The sequence below is a fragment of the Ctenocephalides felis genome, unplaced genomic scaffold (assembly GCF_003426905.1).
Source record: "Ctenocephalides felis isolate EL2017-DRISC unplaced genomic scaffold, ASM342690v1 CF-g0.4_SCAFFOLD_01886, whole genome shotgun sequence".
NCBI classification, from domain to species: domain Eukaryota; kingdom Metazoa; phylum Arthropoda; class Insecta; order Siphonaptera; family Pulicidae; genus Ctenocephalides; species Ctenocephalides felis.
In genome coordinates this window covers 162096963-162118246 of record NW_020538040.1, presented here as the reverse complement: position 1 = coordinate 162118246, position 21284 = coordinate 162096963, and the positions used below count along the sequence as shown (strand labels likewise).

At 29.7% G+C, this 21284-nt stretch overlaps 1 protein-coding gene across 1 annotated transcript; it reads right to left on the bottom strand.

Moving 5' to 3' along the window:
* Window positions 1-87: 87 nt before the first annotated feature.
* On the bottom strand, window positions 88-19222 carry LOC113377749. Its single transcript, XM_026618162.1, has 2 exons — window positions 19007-19222; window positions 88-631 (listed from the first exon to the last, which is right to left on the bottom strand). The coding sequence occupies exon 2, from the start codon at window positions 258-260 to the stop codon at window positions 105-107; it is 156 nt and encodes a 51-aa protein (XP_026473947.1). The 5' UTR covers window positions 261-631; window positions 19007-19222; the 3' UTR covers window positions 88-104.
* Between the last annotated feature and the right edge of the window lie 2062 nt (window positions 19223-21284).

Below are 21284 nucleotides of genomic sequence, written 5' to 3'. Positions count from 1 at the left end.
ATTTAAAAAACTGCCAATGTTCCACAAGAATTATTATAAACTCATTTCCATAATAGAGCTAGTTTCGACGCCAAAGAAGACACACGTATAAACAAGCACGGCGGTTAAAACAGAACGAAGAAGGAGTTATATAACTTCTTAATGCCTGTTGTTTCTCTTTGACGATGACTTTGTAGCAGTGAATTCTCGATTTTCAACAACATTTTGTTCAAAAAAATCCTTGTCGAAATGAATTCGAACTGTAACAGTTTAAGCTCCATCAATCACAAAAACCGCCAGTTTTAACGCAATCGAAAACAATGTCACTGTGGAAAAAGCACGGCACAATGTACCAGGTCACGATTGGTGCGATCACAATGCACGGGGGCACACAGAACGGGCGGTCGCTAGATGTTTCGGCGCATACTTGAGCGGGGTCCCCCGCAGGCTGGCTGTCCAGTGCCTCCAGGGACAGGCTCACTATCAAATAGCCCTGACTCCGCTTCTGCACAACATTGTCGGGTGTACGCGCGTCCTAGGCACAGACGCGACTGTCGCTGACGATGGTGATGAGAGCGCGTATGCGAACAAGATGACACTCATTGACAATAATTGCTGCCAATTTATGAGATCGCATGTGCCAGATCTGCGTCTGAAACAAAAGGAGATTTCGTTATGAGCCGATCAAACAGTCGAATAGATGTTTGGAATATGCCGCGATCAGCGAGATGTTGACTATTCAATGTGACCTCAACATTGAATGTCATTAAACGGCTTCAGTCGAATACAGATGTAACAATGACGATTGCATGCTGCGAATTGTGCGAACAAAATGGGCCGTCGGAATCAATTCATTATGAGCTCTAGATAAACACTTTTGTCTTAATTATAAAGACCTTGAAGTTTTATAATTAAAATTACATCAATTAAGCAGTTTGCATGAATAATAGTAGTATTGTACAACGAATATGTCCGCTGAATGTGAAATGAACTAAAGCAATAAAAATAAAACATCTGACAAAACCGTGGAATGTCAAACAACGAAAAATTATAAGACACCATAAAAACGCATAATTAGTATGAGATGCTGAAATAATCACGAGCCGATCACGATATATGTTGCATGTTTTGAAGGTGGTTGTTAAAAAGTTTGCTTTGACATACTATGCAAACCTGTTTCTACACAGAATACACTATTCGCACTATAACGGGTTTCGCTTGGTAACGTCATTTTAATAGAAAAATTACGCTATCGGCATCGTGAATGAGAATTCACGATAATTTATGCAGACCCGCATTGTTTATAAACAGATAGAGAAATATTTATTAAAAATCTATCTAAAGTTGATACAACAAATTTTCGTTATTTTTTCGATGATTGCGATGTGAATCAACATATTCGAGAGGTAAAACGGAGCAACTTCATGGTTGACTAAAATGACCTCATAATAAGCTTTCGTATGATACAAAACAAGGACAAAATCGCATATTGATAAATTCGATTGCACGCACAAATTAATTTTCTGATCGCATACAACGAAAGTGCGAGGCGCCCTCTAATGACTCGTCACGACGACTTCTCATTTGTATGAGATATGAGAAGACATTACGTTTGAGGACTTAACAGTTCCGCGTGAAGGACATTTTTGTATTGATCGGGAGTGTCTAGATATAGAGTTCATGGTCGTAGCCAACGACGTCAAACGATATTGACAAAAAAATGTACTTAGAAACAAACCAACAGAATAATATGAAAAAATATAAATATTAACAAAAACCATCAACTGTATTAATATTAATTCAAAACCTGATTTCAAGTTGCTCAATGTTCGACTTGAATTAGACGTTGACGTTATGTAACTATGTCTGATGTAACGGACGTACTCTTACGAGATTACATTTTTTGTGCAAAGGCACGATGATATACAAAATATATTTGAATCAATAGAATAGATAATCGACTTTCCCATAAAGTAGTAGTTAAAGCTATAGGATGCCAGCCAGGAGTCCTAGGTTCGATATCTGATTTGAAGTAGTAGTGACATCTTGACTTGAAAATATGGATAGTAACATGCTTCCAAGAAAAAATATTATAGTATTGTTGCATCAACGAAAATTTCATAATTATTTCAGAAATTGTACTATTAAAAATTCATCACATAGAGATAAAACAACCATTTGGGTTGCCATCTATAAAAAACCACGTGGTTTAAGAAATCAGCTCATAGAACTCGTTGAGACACTTCTCATTGTTGTTAAAACTAAATAAATAATAATATAATATTATTAATTTTTTTTTCAAATGTTACTAAAATATTTGATGCCAGTAGAAAGTTTTGAGTTGACATTAGAATACGCAAAAATATGCCTGAATTAACATCAATATTAATTAGATGCAAATTTGAAACGAATAGCTTTGAATGAATTTGCATAACACGTATATTAATTTTCTGTTAGTAAACTCACTTGATCTCATTGGGAAGCTCGAAAAGATCATTTTAAAGATGTAAGACGATTACATATATATAACACTGATATTAAATGACCTTTGAAATACTGATTTTATATTGAAAATTTGCTTCAAACATAACGAGTTAAGATCAAAAAATAATATTTACGTACGTGCGTCATTTGATTTCAACAAGTTTTCATATGATAGAAGGGAAAATCCTGATCATAGAATAGAAATAATTTTCAATTTGTTTTGTAATTGCTATGTTCTTTGCTTTTTTCTTATTTACATACAACATGACCTTCAATTCATGATGTATCTTGAATTTGATTAACAAAAATTAAAAAAAAATAATGTGCATATGCATACAACAGGGAAAAAACTGTATGCGGTAATGAACGACTTAATTTGACAAAATAAAAAGAAAACACTATATACGAACACACACATGTATATTTAAAAATTATTCCGATTGATATTTGAAAATAAGTGTTTTCAAAAGCACTCATCCGTTTACTAAAAATAAATCAAAATAATATTTTAAATTTATTTTCAATAAATTTCCATATGTTTCATGTACCAATTTAATTTTTTTTCAGTCGACAGTACTTCATTTGCAAATACAAATAAAATCCAGACATTATGAACAAGAATTAGAAAACTAAATTGAAAATAATATATAACTGAGAACCATCTTGCAATGCGAATGGATGCCTATAAAAACTTTTTGTTTTTAATTATATATATATATATATATATATATATATATATATATATAAATGGCTAACACTTTGCGTACTGTAATTTACAATTTTTAAAAGCTTCAAAATTTATTGAAAACTGAAAAAAATTTGAAATTTTTGGAAAAATTGGACTAATCTCGATTGTTTTTAGAAATCCCATTTTTTTTTCAAAGCAATCGCGCTGTATAGCTATTTTAGAAACGAGATATCAAAGCGCCTAAGCGCCGCGTCGCAGTATAACGGTCAAACAAACATTATGAATATTGATACGGAACTCATAGAAATGTAAACAAAATTTACACTTATTAACCAAATCTCTATAAAATATCTGATAATTTGTTGCGCATATGACTAATGATCATTTTTGACCGTCAAATAGCACGTTCATTACTTTTTTCATTGGGACTTCGAAACAGCTGGACCTGCCTTCCCAAAAAATGTTTTTTGAATCATTAAAATCGGATGCTCCGTTCAGTTTTTAGGACTTCTCTTAAAAACTGAGTCATCATTTTGGCATTTTTTGCCCCCTATCTTCGAAACAGCTGGACTTGCCTTGGCCAAAAATCCGTGTTCACGAAATCGTCAACGGAAAATTGTATCAGCACATACATACATAATACATACATACATACATACATATATACACACACATACATCACTTTTTTTTAAGGTATGCCAAAATGTTCAGAAACTTCTAAAACGTTAAGATATATAAAAAATTTCAATTTCGATTTTTTTGCGATTACTATAATTTACCCTACGGAAAGTTAAAAATATATCACATACCATTTATAATTATTCAACATATTTCTATATCATTTCTATATCTAAAGGCTTTCACATATAATTTCATTAATTGTAGAGAAAATATCTTTTCCTTTTCATCCGGTAACTTGTATGTTACGGCAATGACTTCCTCATATACAAATGGCATTTTGCAACATACACATAATGATAATTTTAAAACACAGATTGAGTTTTTATTTACAAGTTATTTTAATAACATCCGGAACAAAATATGATTGCACTAAAGGCGATCTATAACAAAGTGCTTTTTGATTCATTAACATGCCTCAAAAACAATTGCCTCCTGGACATGTTTTTTTTATTTTAAAATTTAACTATTCATCTTGTAATGGATGACTTCATTATTAGGCATTTGATATTCGTGTTCAATTATACATAGATATTGGTGAATAGCAGTGGTGAATTAATTATTAGGATTATTGAAATCTTAAAAAAAATTGTACATTGGTTGAAAGCATTTGAATAATTATTGTACACACACCCATATATATATATATATATATATATATATATATATATATATATCAAATCATTACATTCAATGCTTTATTATGAATAGTTATATCGCAAAAAACTGGTGGAGTTTTTTTCTTGCAATTAAACCTACGTGTACAATAGAAATTTTCAATTTAGCTTATAATTATAGATTTTTATTTTTAGATGTTTTTGGACTGCTAAATAAATAAATAACAAATTAATTTATATGTGTCTCTAATGAACTAGATGACCCGACACACGTTGTCCTGTACTTATGTTTACAATTCAAAAGTTCCATTTTTTTTTTAATAACCTATACTAATATTTACCGATTAGGTAAAAATTATGTTTTTTACACCACTGTCTATACCGAATTTACATCCATCCATATGGATCTTAAATGTACAACTGCTTCAAATAAAATGATAAGTATGCTTTTTTGAAAAACATTATAAAACATTTTTTTCTTATAATTAGTTCTTTTATCGATATCCGACGTTATTTTAAAAAAAATGAATTTACACCACTGAGAAGGATGTCATCCCCCCTGGAAATGGCAAAGGAGTCTAAATTATTTTCACTTTTTAACTTGAGAGTAAGATAAACCTAATTTCAAAATTTCATACGAATTGAAGCACAGTAAAAAAATTCAGACCCAAAACGCTCCATTGACTTGAGTAAATATTCCGTATCCGATGGCAAAAATATGAAAATTCTAACGTTTGTATGTGAAAAAGAAAAAGGCTGTTTTTAGGGGTTTTCCGGCAATTATTCGTTTTTTTTCTCGCTGTGAGAACCATCCTTGGACTTCAACAAACATTTAAAAAAAAGAATTGGCCAAATTGGTCCATGCGTTATTGAGTTATGCGCACACATTTTGCGATTCATTTTTATATTATAGATTATGCAATATAATAAAATATGAAAAGTATTTTTCCGTTGAATTTGGAACGTGGTAAAGTTGTTTTGCTTTAGTTAAAAACAAAAATCACTGTTATGAGTATCTAATATAGGTCTGCTAATCATTGAATAAATAAAAACTTTATGGTTCTTCAAAATTTCATTTATTTTCCAGCATCCCAAAGGCAAAAGTATACCTCTGTCAGAAATATCGATAATTTGTAATCAATTCTAGTTTATCGGTCACAACAAGTGAACAAAGGAACTAAACATATATTTGATCAAGATTATGACATTATCAAAAAAATATAGACAAATTTCTCTGTGTTTACTTAACATGACAAATCTGAATTCATGGAATATCTGTATCTAAACATTGATATAATTATATACTTAATCCGAGAAATAATAGTAGAATAAAATAAAAATCGTAAATCAAAAATTTTCTTTTTTCCACTCAATGAACCGCATTATCATCTTCATATTTGCTAAATGTTTTATTGTAATTTCTTTATACAAACAAATTTTAAAATTAAAGTTTCATGCAAAAGATAAAGAGTAAAGACCTATCTAGACGTACCTTTTTAATACCAAAAAGCATTATAAAAAAGAAAGTTATGGATAAAATTCAAATAAAAGAAATTCCTGTATGCAAAACTAAGTGTTTATATATAAAATTCATAAAAAACAATACATATGTCCTAATTAAATAGTACAAATATTAGAACAAGTTTAATTTATGGTGGACTACATGTTCTTTTCCCTAATGAAATCACGCCATAAAATATTTGAGTCAAATGATTTTAATAATAGATAAATAAAGCCTAACATGACACTTTAATCATGAACTATTTACTCATTAATTAGATAAGACAATTAAGACTACGAGCGGTAATAAATTTTCTATCTTATGATTTGTTTTAGTTTGCTCAAGTCTAATTTCTAATTATCTATCTAATTCCTCGTATCACTAGAAAATTTCATTTCATTTTCTTCTATACACATTTAAAAAAATATAAAATTACATAAATGCCATAGAAAGCATATAACATATGATATTGAAAAATTTAACATTTATAAATTTAATTTAATCGAATCTCAGCAAAATTAATTTTCTTATTGACCAGATGGTTATTTGAAAGTTGCGCGTTATAATGAGTGTTGCAAATTTTAATAAAACAATTTACACAGCATTTATACGCCTAGAGATTTTAAATTACAAGTAATATTAAACTATGTAATGAAATATGTCAATAAACTTACGATGCTAGAATATAACAGGTATGTCAAAGTCGGAGTTTATTTGGGCCTAATGTGAATTATAATGGAGAAATAGATTACACAAATATACTTTACATACATTGATTTTGACAAGGAAACCCTACGGTTTACTCTTCTGGGATTTTGATGAAACTTGGCATGGTGCTACAGTTGATAGTCAAATTGCACTGCATAAAATACTATAGGCCTGTGAGAAGTGGTTTAATTAGCTTAATATTTTTATTAAATCTCTGTCATTAGTGTATTGCAGTAACGTGGTATTATTTTCTAAATAAGTAAATTTTTTTTGAATGTAACTATTCTATAAATTCATAATGATTTTTCCACATATTATTTACTTTATAAGCTCAAGAAATTTAAAATTATTGACGCCATTATTTTTAAAAATTGACAGAAATAGTATGATAATTTTACGCTATTCTAAGCATTGTAAATTTGAGCAAAATCATTAAAAGATAAACAAATAAAAGAATAATCATATTAAATTTCCTTTTGAATCTTCTATTTTAATTACAAAGAGATTAAATCATAAGTTAAAAACATGTTTTAAAACTGCATATTCATGAATAATAAATTGATTTTCAAGAAAAAATTTTATTTGATGATTCTATTCTTCAACAAAGTTGTAAGAAATTTAGACCAACTATCGTTTGTTTATCTACGAATATTAAGAATTTTCTTCCATCACCTAATTTTCTTTTTAGCTGATTGAAGACTAAAAAAAATCTAAAAAAATTAATTTTCTCAGAAATCTATCAGTTAAGTATGTAACCATTTTTTGGTTATTGTGGTCATTTAAACTTTGGAGCCATAAACCTTATTACATATCTAGAATCGCAGTAATTGCTCCAAGTTTTCTAAAAGGCAAATTTCTAAAACTTCTCGTACCGAAAATTAAAATGTTTAAAAAACCTTTAAAATTTCTTGAAATCTTTGAAAAAAAATGGGATTTTTGAGAATTTTGAAATTTTTGAAAAATTTGAATTTCGTTTTGTTTCGATTTTTTATACTTTGAATATTTCTGAAAATTTTGATTTTTTTTTTTCAGAGCAATCGTGCTGCGTGAATATTTTAGATTAGAAAATATTATTAGATAATATTATCGAAGCGAGTAAACGGCTAGACCTGCCTTTGCCAAAAACTAATCAGCACGCCTCCTTATTAATATAAATCGATTTTTTTTTTGAATTATTCAAATCGGTTGATCTGTGTTCCCGGAATTGTCGACGAAAATTTGTATCCGCACGCACACACACACCCACACACACTCATACATTCATTTTTCTAAGGTATGCCAAAATGTTCAGAAACCACTGAAACCTGAAAAATTTTCATTTTCGATTTGTTTGCGATTACTGAAAGTTACCCTACAATGTTAATAACCCGATTTTTGCTACCCATTTCACTCATGAAGACTATATACTTCAAATGCTTGTGAAGACAATTATAAAAACAATTTCTAATTAATATCATAATTAATTTCTCAAGTAATATTTTGTCTGTTAAATGTAGCGAGTTCAATATATTTGAGGAATGTTATCAATAAAATATGAGACACAGCATCAAGTGTATACAATCGCTTCAAAGCTGTTTTTGTTGAAGTAAAATTCAACAAAGTATATTTTACAGCATGTACAGTGTAATAATAATTATTCACATTACATTAATAATGCCAATGATCAAATTATGTATTTTATTGCGCTACTTTCGCGTAAACATATTTACTTAGTTATTAGTGATTTGCTAGAATGATACGTTATCAGACACAGGACCGCGTTTTATTGAATTTGCATCACCGAAATAACAATTTTGTTAGTAATTCAGTATAAATAACACAGTACAATTTATTCAAAATCATATTTTAAAGCAAATTATAATTTGATGAAACTATATTTTAATCCAATCTCAGACGATAATTGAAAGATTATAAATAAAAATTAGGTATCGCCCGAGTCTGTGAATTGATAGATAAGCTAAACGTCGATATCACTAATACAGATATCCTATTGACATGGCTTGGTAATAGAATAGATATATAAAATATATTTGTTTTAGATATATTTATACCAGAGCAAAATTTGTTAGAAATGCCCAAACCTAATGCGAAATTCAAATTGCGCTTTAGTAGGAAAAAAATCTATACAAATCTATACTAAAAACAAATCTGAGTGATGTAATGTTTTTTATTTTTTATTAACTTCCCGTAGGGTTAGTTATAGTAATCGCAAAAAAATCGAAAATGAAAATTTTTATATATCTTTACGTTTCAAAGGTTTCTGAACATTTTGGCAAACCTAAAAAAAATGGATGTATGTGTGTGTGTGTGCGCGTATGTATGGATACAACGTTTTTGGAAGCACGGATCAACCGATTTGAATGATTCAAAAAACATTCGATTACTACTAATGGGTAGACGTGCTGATTAGTTTTTGACAAAGACAGGTCCAGCCGTTTCGGAGATTCGGAGAAAAGAGTGCAAGAAATACAAAATTAAATTTTTGAGAAAACAGAATACCTGATTTGAATGATTCAAAAAACATTTTCCTTGTGTTGGCAGTGTGAAGAAAGAATTAGTTTTTGGGGAATGCAAATAGATTTCAAAATTTAAAAAAATAATAATTTCCATTAACTGATTAAGTTTTTGGGAAGGCAGGCCTAGCAGTTTTGGAGATCGAGTAAAAAAACGTACAAAAATGCCATTTTGCGGTCAAAATGATCATTAGACATATGCGCATTAAATTATCAGATATTTTATAGAGATTTTAATAATTACTATAAATTTTCTTTACATTTCTATGGGTTTTGTAACATTGTTTGTCCCTTAGTCTGCGACGCGACGCTTAGGCGCTTCGATATTTCGTGTCTATTCAGCGCGATTGCTTTAAAAAAGAGTTCAATATTTTCAAACATTACAGAATATAAACAAAAGCCTCCATTGTTTTAAAAAGCATTTTTTTTAAATTTCAAAATTCCCAAAAATTTTGTCAAAGTTTAAAAATATTTTAACCTTTAATTTTTTAAAAATTTTCAAAATTCTCTTAAATCAAATTTTGTCGAAGTTTAAAAAAATTTTATTTTATTTTTTACAAAAAAATAATTTTTGGTACGGGAAGTTCTAGCAATTTGCCCTAAGGCACGATACAAAGCTTTATTGTTTATTGTTTCAACAGCAATCAGAGCAACGTAAAATTTTAGTTTTTTAAGACTTAACCTAAACTAATAATAACTATGCCCACAAAAGCGGTTTTCACTTGAAATTGTGTAACCGCATACAAACTAGTCCCAAGTACGATCATAACTCAGTTTGCTCGATACCAAGAAGTATGATATCAAATTTTCACTTGAGGTTATTGATCTGATATAGAACGTCAAGTCAAGTCCCTAGTCCCAAATATATTATTGTTTAAACCAAATTATTTGAACAAAATTATTTGATTAAGAAAAAATATCAACAACATTGTTGCAAAAATGAACTTTAACATAAAACAAGATAATTTCTTCAAAACAAAAAACAATCTAAAAATTGATTTTAAATTTTTAGATCAAATACTACTTTTGTTATGAACGTAGGCTAGTACTAATTAGTCTCAGGTTCGATCCCAAACTCGGCTTGGTCAATATCAAGCAGTATGATATCAAATATCCACTTGAGGTTATAGATCTCAAATAAAATGAGATATAAATGAGAATAAAATAGTGAAAATTGCCTTTCGTCGGCATTGCTGCAACATATACAAGCCCTCTAGTCCATAATATATTATTGTTCAACTCCGAAAAAATTGTTTGATTAAGAAAAAAACGAACATTGTTGCAAAAATGAACTTTAACACGAAACAAGATTATTTCTTTAAAACAAAAACCAATCTAAAAATTGATTTTAAATTTTTAGATCAAACATTACTTTTGTTATGAACTTAGGCTAGTACAAATTAGTCCCAGGTTTGATCCCAAACTCGACTAGGTCGATATCAAGCAGTATATCAAATTTCCACTTGAGGTTGTAGATCTCAAGTAAAAATTGCCTTTTGTTGACACATATACAAGCCCCCCCAGTCCCAGATGTATTATTGTTTAACTCCAAAAAAAATGTTTGATTAAGAAAAAAACACCAACAACATTGTTGCAAAAATGAACTTTAACACGAAATAAGATTATTTCTTCAAAACAAAAAACAATCTAAAAATTGATTTTAAATTTTTAGATCCAATATTACTTTTGCTAATTATACGTTAATATGATTGTAAACACTTTTTTCAATTAAACTAATTACAGAGTTAAGTTATGTTATTACAATAGAACAGCCAAAGGTCATGACATTATGATAAAATACATATGAAAGATAAATTGACGTCAAAATATGTATTGGAGCAACGAACAACATGATGGAAAGCATGCCCTGTGAGATTTGAAAATTATATTTATATAGAGACAAACTGAAGTTTCAGATAAAATCTGTAGTAATTGCATCTCCAATTGAAGAACAAGAAATTACTACAGATACAACATTCTAAAAAATCTGGAAACCTTAGTAAAACTTATTTACACCAGTAGAATCCATAAGCAGTGAACTAAATTATTAAATATTACCCAGCTCTGTTTTACAAAAGTGTATCAAGCAATCAATATTGCAACCAGATTCTGGTTTCTAGTACATTTCAATTTTTTCTAATTGCCATAATTACGTATTTTATACAACTTCTTACACAGAGTCGTAGCGAATGTAACATATCTACGTAAAGCAAAATTCTCAGATAATTAGATATAGCACGAATGGTAAATTAAAATGACTAATATTGGTTATTCGCAAATAGAACGTTAAAAATATTTAACCCTCCGTCGGGCGCAGTCCAGTTACGCACACGTTCGGGCGCAGTGTATCCGACAGCAACGGTTTTTAAGTATATCCTCAGGAGGCTCCTTATTTTATAAACATGTTAATTTTTTGTTTAATTATATTTCAGAATGTATACTTTTTGAATAAATGAAAAAAAAAGAATTCAATAATATTTTATTATAAAATGTAGAAAAATATAAACCTGTGTATATATGCACAAATTATTTACACTCACTTTTCTTTATTGAAATACACAGCCTCTAACTTTTTTTTTCATTTGCACTTTATAAAAAATAAGTAATATAATAATGATAGTTTAATGTGTATAGTTAAATATTATCATTTATTGAAGCATTTGAACAAGCACTGCAGAGAAAGATCGCATGTTGGAAACACAGTGCTTTTCGACATTTAGCACAACAAAATCTTGAAAGCTGTCTAATATTAGCTTCTAATGTACATGGTTCACATCGCCGTTTTTTTGGTGGCTCTTCTTGTTTTTGTGAGCCATTTTCCTGTGAATTTGGTCTGAATCTTTTGAGTCCTGCCTGCAAAGTGAACGGAATCCCACTCGTGATTTCACTTCTTCTTGTTAGTTGTCCAAGAACAAGTTCATGCGATAATCGTCTCAAAAATTTCTTCTTGGGAGATCTTCCTTACCATTCCCATGACTCCAATATTCTATATTGCATTTTTTGCGTTTCCTATAACACCTGGTAAATGTCTTAATAAGTTCTGGGATTTTGTTCGAGTCCTATTAGAGGGAGGTTTGCTACACCATTTTGTAGATTTATCTCTACTCATAAAATATTTAGCATTATTGTTCAAATTTATTTCTTCCTCACTCTCATCCTGTTCGTCCTCTTGTTCTGTCTCAGAATCGACTTCGCGACTCTCTAGATGGTCTTCGTCACTTCCACTTTCATCACCTAAATCGTCAAGAAGATTATTTTCATCAGCATAATCATTCAGCATTCTTAGAATCTCTTCTGCATGAGCTGGCTTTTCTAAATTATATATTTTTTTACCACTCGCCATATTTACTAGCTTATAAAATGTATGGACTCAAGTTAGTAACACATTCGGGCGCAGTGAATCTCGTAGATACTTTCAAAAAATTGCAATTAAATGAAAAGTATTGAGATATATATTCAAAAATATGTAAAAAAATACAGAAATGGAATACTTACATTCACAAAAAATTGCAATATTCGTACGTTTCAAAATGTTGCACGTTCGGGCGCAGTGTATCTCTAGGATCAAAATACCGATTGCCACTATATGTGAAGGTCAAATACAAAATGATAAAGACGCATAAATAAAACATATAAAATTAGGAGGCTATTGAAGAGTGGAGGTTTCTATAACATTCAGCCAAGGCGCAGCATGAAAAATTATTGGCGCTGTATCTGTCAGATCGGCTGCGCCCGACGAAGGGTTAAATAAAAGAATTGAACCAGCATTTGCTTATGATGGTTCTTTTGTGTTTTTTTGCTGACTGCGCAGTGTACCAGAGCCGCCGTTTCTTTTTACAAAAGTTGGAATGAAAATCAAATCTTGTTTTACAATGCAGATTTTGTGAAATTGTTTTACTAGAACGACTGTGTATTGTGCTCATATACTAGTCATCATCTATTTTTTATTTCAAATGATATTCTTATATTTTAATGCCTTATATTTTGAAAGCAAATTTGATAATGTAGTAGATTCAATTAACAAATTGATAGTTAAAACTAACACCTGGTATACAAAATGTTTTTTTTTCAGAATTAATTAAACCTCTAATTAAATCCATGTCGGCTGTTCTATACTATTTATTCATCATGGAATCAAGATGATAATTTGAGTTTCAACATTACCAATTAAATAAATATTTTGCTGCAAAATTAATCTTGATTCCATGATGAATATGATTTAATTAGAGGTTAAGTGGTTTATAAATATTCTTATGTGTCATAATATTTGAGTTCACAAATTCTATACAGATGGCGCAATAATTTACTTAATGGCGTATGTTAATAACAAATATAAGAAACTTTCAATTGGCGTGCGCTCTATCTAAATATTTATATTAAGAGTTAATACTATTAGAGATTCATTTTTTATTCATTTGGAAGCATTGAACCGTCAACAAGTATAGACTAAAATATCAACACTATTAAAATAAAATCAAATCTTAAAAATTGGTCGTTTTTACATATCAGAAGAGATTCAATAATTAATATCTCTTCATTTGGTGGCAGCGGTGCGATTCGAATCCACACCTCCAAAGAGACTGGTGCCTAAAACCAGAAAGTTAGTTGTGCATAAAATACAAACGCGATTGAAACTCTAAAAAAATTTCCCCTTAGGCCAATTAATTTTGAAATATCTTTCTCATTGCAGTAATATTCAATGCTCAATATAAATCAATAACACTAAATCAAATTAGCTAATCGAAAGATAATAACAATGTAGAAACAGCAATGAATCTATGAAAGCGATCTGTTTGACAAGTAGATTACACGTGCGATAAGTTAAGATAAAACATTTGTTTTGGTAGTAGTTGTATTTTATGTTCTCTTAAGAAAACAAAGATAATCTTTGTAGAATATCATCGGATTATGAATTTTCAAAATTTCCTGAGATAAAGACAACAGATAATTCAAAAATTTACAAATTAAAATATGTACTTATCGGTAAAAATGGTATCAAGGTCCATGAGATATTATTTCATCTGTAATTTCGATTTGCAATATTGAATTTGCTATAAATTATTTGGATCTTTTAATTAAAATATATTTACTATAAGTCTATCGAGAGATAGATCTGTGATAAACTGTTAAAATCTGCATAGTAGAGTTTATCAATATTTATAACGTAAGAAGTGGAAAATTATGTAATAATTAACTGATATGATAGGAATATTCAAATGTTCAATAATTGTAATATTCATTACCAAATACTATACAAATTCTGTTAACAATTTGTTGATTCAGTTGTTAAATCGATAGCAAATATGTTACGCTTATGCAATATACATATGAAAATAATATGAATATAATCATGTACGGATATGTATATGATTTGTTATATTACTTTCCAGATATCTGCTTATTATTTAGAACAAAGTGCAATGTTTCGGTCAACATGGAAATTAGAGAGGACAAATGCGTCGTATCAAAAAATGTCATTGGACTGATAAAAACCAAATCCAAGAAGACATAATATAGAAATAAAAATAGTAGTGTATGGCATCGTGCAAATTGCTGGAACTTTCCGTACTGTAATGAAATATTTGAGGAATATTAAATGTTTTCAATTAAATTAGATTAATATAAATGCTGTAACATTGTCTGATATTTGTAAGAATTATATAAACTGAATTACAAAGTTAAAATTATTTATTTAAAGTATATAAGTGAGTTTCAGAACTTTTAGCCAGAATTAAAATTAAAATCTGAATTATTTTCGATATACAAAAAAAAAAAAAATTAAAAAAAAAATAATTTTCAAAAAAAAATTTTTTCAAAAGCTTTTTTTGTCAACAAAATCAGAAAATTTTTTGAATCATTCAAATCGGATGCTTAGTTCTCTCAAAAACTAACATTTTTTGTATATTTAGCTCTGTATCTTCGAAATGACTGGACCTGCCTTTGCCAAAAACTAATCACCACTTCTCCTGATCATTACAAATTGAATGTTTTTGTTGGTTCATTCAAGTCGGATAGTCCGTTCTCTCAAAAACTCGATTTCTATTTTCTTCTGCACTCTTTGCTCCGTAACTCCAAAACGGCTGGACCGACTTTTGCCAAAAACTACTCAACGCATCTCCTTATTTGAATATGTATTTAAAAAAATTAATATCAAAATATCCAAAAAAACATTCAATTCGTAATGATTGGGAGAAGTGGTGATTAGTTTTTGTCAAAGGCAGGTCCAGCGGTTTGGGAGATACGGAGCAAAATGTGCAAAAATGGCAGTTTTTGAGAGAAATAAGCATCCGATTTGAAAGGGTCAAAAAACTTTCTGCTGCGTTGATAAAACGATTTTTTTTTGGGAAAAAATTTAATTCAATTTCTTTTTGATTATAGAAAATAATTCATGTTTTCAAAATTTTATTTCGGTACGAGAAGTTCCAGCAATTTGCTTCAAGGAACGATGCCACACATCACTAGTTTATAAGTTTAATATTCATTAGATAGTATTTCAATAAAAGCGTATGTAAACTCAAGATAGTTATACAAGTTTCTTACAATTGAAAGGAATTCTGTATGTAAAAAATTATAAATAAAATAAATAAAATGTTTAAGATGATTGGAACCCAAACGATTGTTCTATCTTATTTTCCCTTGGAAACATATTTATTGCTATCTATATATCCAAGTGAAAACCGATGGCACTGCTGCTTGATATCAGGCTGTCCGAAGTGGGTAACGACCTCTGCTTCGAAGGCCATGTGAAAGCCAATCTAGAGTTTAATTTACTGAATTTTGTTTATAAAGTACACGACAATGGTAGTTGATCAATATTTTTCTTCATCGGATTCCAATGCATATAACAATGGATATTTAGATTTAGCCGCGGAAATTTCTATTCCATGTTTGCATGTATTATGTTTACGAAAGCAAGAAATATGTGAGACTAACCATGGCACTTTGTTTGTTTACAAATTGTTCTATTACAGGATGTTTTTTAAAATAAGTTCATGTAAACGAATTTCGCCGCGAACGATAATACGTAGAGTTCAATTATTAAATAAAATATTTACAGAAGATTTCGAATTCGGATTTGAATGTAACATTGAACAAACGATTATGCAAGCCACATTATTGGTGCCACAAAGCGTTTTGTATAAACATTGCCTGATTGAATCAATTTTAATAAATGTAGACCAATTTATAATAACAGATCCGCAGTTTGAAGGAACGGAATATATTTAAATAAATAAATCATCATAAACTAAATCTCGGTTTGGACTATAAATTTTGTAAAGAATTTGGTGATTAGTCTCCCATACCTCAGTCTATGCGTTTTTACGTTTCTGAACTGTAGGGATTATAACATTTTAAAATATTAAATATTTTTAGTAAATCTTATATATACATTATAATTTACAATTGTCTTTAGTAGATATCTAGCAAATATAAATAAAATATAAAAAATAGATGACTAGCAATAAGTAGAAGTAGAAATACAATTGAGTAAGAGTATCCTATAGAAAAACTAAAAAAATGGATATAAAATTAAATTTATCTGAAGTAGCAGATGATTTTACGCTAAAATTTATGTCTAATATAAATAAGAGCGGTTGACCACTGGGTTGTCCTTTTGAGAACAATATATCCAGGCTATTTTTTTTTATTTCATTAAGTAATTACAACTGTCTATAAATATGACATCTAGTAATTTTTTTGGTTAATATAAATAGAAAGGGCATATCAGGCCGCCCAGTGGTGGTCCAAATATTATTGTTGTTAATCCAGGCTAAGATGTACGTCAGAATAACGACTCATAAAACACGTAGTTATGATTGCTGTTCAAATAAAATATTTTTTTTAAAAAAAGTAGCAGATATCTAGTGGATATGTTCCTTCAGTTTTTTTTAAATTCAACAGCCAAAAGTAAAACTTATGTCTGCAGATACTGATGAAGTTCCCTTTTTGTAAAATTTAATTATAAAAGTAAAAAACAAAGAAATTAAGTTGTTCATTAATATTGTATGATTATTTTAGCAAAATTAGCAGCCAAAAATTAAAAAAAATATATGATTTATTCTTAAATTTAATCTAAATATCATGTAAATCTTATATACAAAGATTTCACCATTCGAGAAGTTTATTTCATTAAGTATTATTTTTTTCTTGACTAATTTAGTTTAGATTTGGCAAGCGTGCAAAATATAATTTTACATATGTATAACTCGTATTCGACTTTTGATTAATTGCAATGTATTTTTTATTATTACAATGTATTTGTTTTTAGTAGCAGTTATTACCGTTTATACACTTTATTATTAACTGTATTTGGCAAATTAATAACATTCTTTAATTGCTTACTCAGTGAAATAAGGAGTGTATTTTTATATCAGTCATCCAAAGTAAATTTTAGAAAAACTTTTAAAATTTTTACTTTCTAAGACTAGAATGCTATTGCGCTTAGCAAGTCATTTTTTGTTAGTTTTTTGTCATTGTATACTTTGTGATATCATCAAAGTTATTTCATAAAATATAAAATTCTGGTTTAGTAACAAGTAGTCTTTTTATTTTTTCAAAATTTCCATAAGCAAAATTTAAAATTCTCAATAATTTATTTTGTTCAAAGTTCTAAAAAGATTTGATTTAAAAAATAATAATAATAATTTTTGTTACAAAAAGTTCCAGCAATTTGCCTTAATGCACGATGCCACGCACCCCTAGTTACACAATTAATTAACTTCCCGTAGGGCAAGTTATAGTAATAAAAAAAATCGAATATGAAAATTTTTATATGTCCTTACGTTTCAAAGGTTTCTGAACATTTTGGCATACCTTAGAAAAAAATGGATGTATGTGCGTGTATGTTTGTATGTGTGTGTGGGTCTGTGCGGATACAAATTTGCGTCAACGATTTCGGAAACACGGATCAACCGATTTGAATAATTCAAAAAACATTCGATTTGCATTGATAAAGAGACGTGCTGATTAGTTTTTGACGAAGGCAGGTCTATCTGTTCCAAAGATAGGGGGCAAAAAGTGCCAAAAATGGTAACTCAGATTTTAAGAGAACGGAGCGTTCGATTTTAATAATTCAAAAAACATTTTACTTGTATTGACAAGATGAACTGATTAAATTTTTGGGAAGGCAGGTCTAGCGGTTATAGACTCTCAATAAAAATAAGAACCTCAATAAATGTTTATTCGACTTATGCACATCAAATTATCAGATATTTTATAGAGATTTTAATAATGTGTACACATTTTGTGTAATTTTTTTGGATTCCGTACCAATATTTTTAATTACGGTACGGGAAGTTCCAGCAATTTGCCTTAACGCACGATGCCATGCACCCCACTAGTTATTCATTGTGTTTGCATATATTATATGACAGTTATCAAAAAATAATAAGTAAATATCCCCATAAACAACTTTCCTTAATTCCAATAAATAAAAAAATAAATTCCAACGCAATAAATAATTTTATATCTTGAATCCTCCCCTAATCCAATTCGGCCCTGTACGCAAAATTATGAACACCCATCATGCATTTATGTTGTAACAGTATCACATACGCAGATAACATTTTAATATGAAATATATTATAATTTACCGAAAAAAAATGTTAAATGGGAAACAAACAAAAATCACATGATTAGAATTTAATAGAATACAAGCACCATATGCGCGTATTAAGGAGATAACAACAAAAATAAATCCAATAATAATACATCATCAGAATAATAATAATACATTTATTAAAATAGTTTAATATAATTCTAAATATGAATTTTTTTATGGATCTAAATACGAAAGCAAAATGAGTACACAATATTGAATATCATTCAATTACCTTACCTTGTTATGCGGTTCAACAGGTGTTTTGCAACTTTCTACAATTTCACTATCACTACATAAATATCATACGAAGTGCACACGTTTTTTTAAAAATTTTGTTACAAAATTTAATTAGTTATTTTTATATGTGATTTGAATTAAAAACAAAATTTATTATCACAGCAGATACTAACTACAGAGTTGAAGTGATTATGATTGCTGCAATCTCTAAAGACACATTCCAGACTGACAGGTTCTCACAGCAAAACTGAATGTGACGTGTGACGAACTTCAATGTACTAAAATGTGGCGCCATCTGATTTAAATTCAAATCGTCGAGAATAGAACAGAGTTTAAAAATAATTTTAAAGTATGAAATATATAAATACTTTTAAGTGTTTCGTACGTACGCGTTCGTACTACACTCCGTCCGTTTTTCTTTCCGCCTTGTCTGCTTGGGAGAAGTCCATAAATCACGTGATCGATTTTAAAAAAGTTTTGGAACCCTTTTCCACCCTTAGTAACACGTGGTAATATTTAAATTTTTTTTTTCACAACTCCACCACCGACCTTCAACAGTATTTTTACCACCTAGAAAAAATCGTTAATGAAACATTTTTCGCAATTTTTTGGAAAATTTTAGATTTTTCTTAATTCAGGTAAAAAGTAATTACAAGTGATATCTTTTTCATTTATTTATTTATCTTATTTTTAACTATATCTCTCTCTCCCCCACATGATATTTTGTGATTTTTTGTCAAACCCCCCCTCCCCCTAAAAACCTCACGTAATTAATGGACGCCCTCTTGCCTGCTTGGGCGACGTCCATAAATCACGTCATCGATTTAAAGAATTTTTGGAACCCTTTTCCACCCTTAGTAACACGTGGTAATATTTAAACTTTTTCTCCCGCTACTCCACCAACAACCATCAACTATATTTTTACCACCTAGAAAAAAACGTTAATGAAACATTTTTTGCAATTGTTTGGAAAATTTTGATTTTTTTTATAATTTCAGGTAAAAAGTTTTTACACGTGATATCTTACTATACCGCTCCCCTCCTCACGTGATATTTCGTGATTATTTGTCAACCCCCCTTGCCTGTTAGGGCGGCGTCCATTAATCACGTGATCGATTCTAAAGAATTTTTGAAACCCCTTTCCACCCTTAGTAACACGTGGTAATATTCAAATTTTTTCCCCCACCCCTCCACCAACGACCTTCAACTGTATTTTTACCTTAATGAAACATTTTTCGCAATTTTTTGGATTTTTTTTTAAATTCAGGTAGTAATAACACGTGATATCTTACTATATCCCTCTCTTCCCCATGTTTTATTTTGTGATTTTTTGTCAAACCCCCCCCCCATCCCCTAAAACCTCACGTGATTAATGAACGCCTCCTTGCCTGCTTGGGTGGCGTCCATTAATCACATGATCGATTTTAAAGAATTTTTGGAACCTTTTTCCACCCTTAGTAACACATGATAATATTTAAACTTTTTCTCCCGCCACTCCACCAACAACCATCAACTGTATTTTTACCACCTAGAAAAAAACGTTAATGAAACATTTTTCGCAATTGTTTGGAAAATTTGGATTTTTTTTATAATTTCAGGTAAAAAGTTTTTACACGTGATATCTTACTATACCTCTCTTTCTCCCACATGATATTTTGTGATTTTCTGTCAAACCCCCCTTAATCACGTGATCGATTTTAAAGAATTTCTGGAACCCTTTTACACCCTTAGTAACAACACGTGGCAACAATAAACTTTGCCACCCCCTCCCATCACTCCACCGACGACCATCTAGGGTAAAAAAACGTAAAATTTTTGTATTTTTTATTTAAATTTTGATTTTTTTCAAATTTAGGTAAAAAGTGATTACGCGTGATATCTTACTACATCCCCTTTGTGATTTTTGGTCAACCCCCTCCCTCTATTTTAAGCCTCACGTGATTAATGGACGACCCTTGTCTACGTATCCACAACCATGCACAAAAACGAAAGTTACGGGTAGGGAAACCTCTCGGACAGCCTGGTGTCAAGCAGTAGTAGCATCTGTTTTTACATGTAAATATAGATAGAAATATGTTTTAGAGTGTTTATTTAATTATCACTAGTGCAGAAATTTTAGCAATAAAATTAATCAAATAGAGATAGAGGTTAATTAATCGCGTGAGCGATTACTAAGAATTTTTTGGTGATACCTTGTGATATTTAAAATTACCTTTTCATCCTCCCCCACACAACATCACGTGTATTCTTAGTACCTAGAAAAAACCATTTTTTTTGC

Bases quoted from the DNA above. Each gene is read 5' to 3' on its own strand.
- LOC113377749 (XM_026618162.1), bottom strand. From the start codon at position 260: ATGGAGCTTAAACTGTTACAGTTCGAATTCATTTCGACAAGGATTTTT.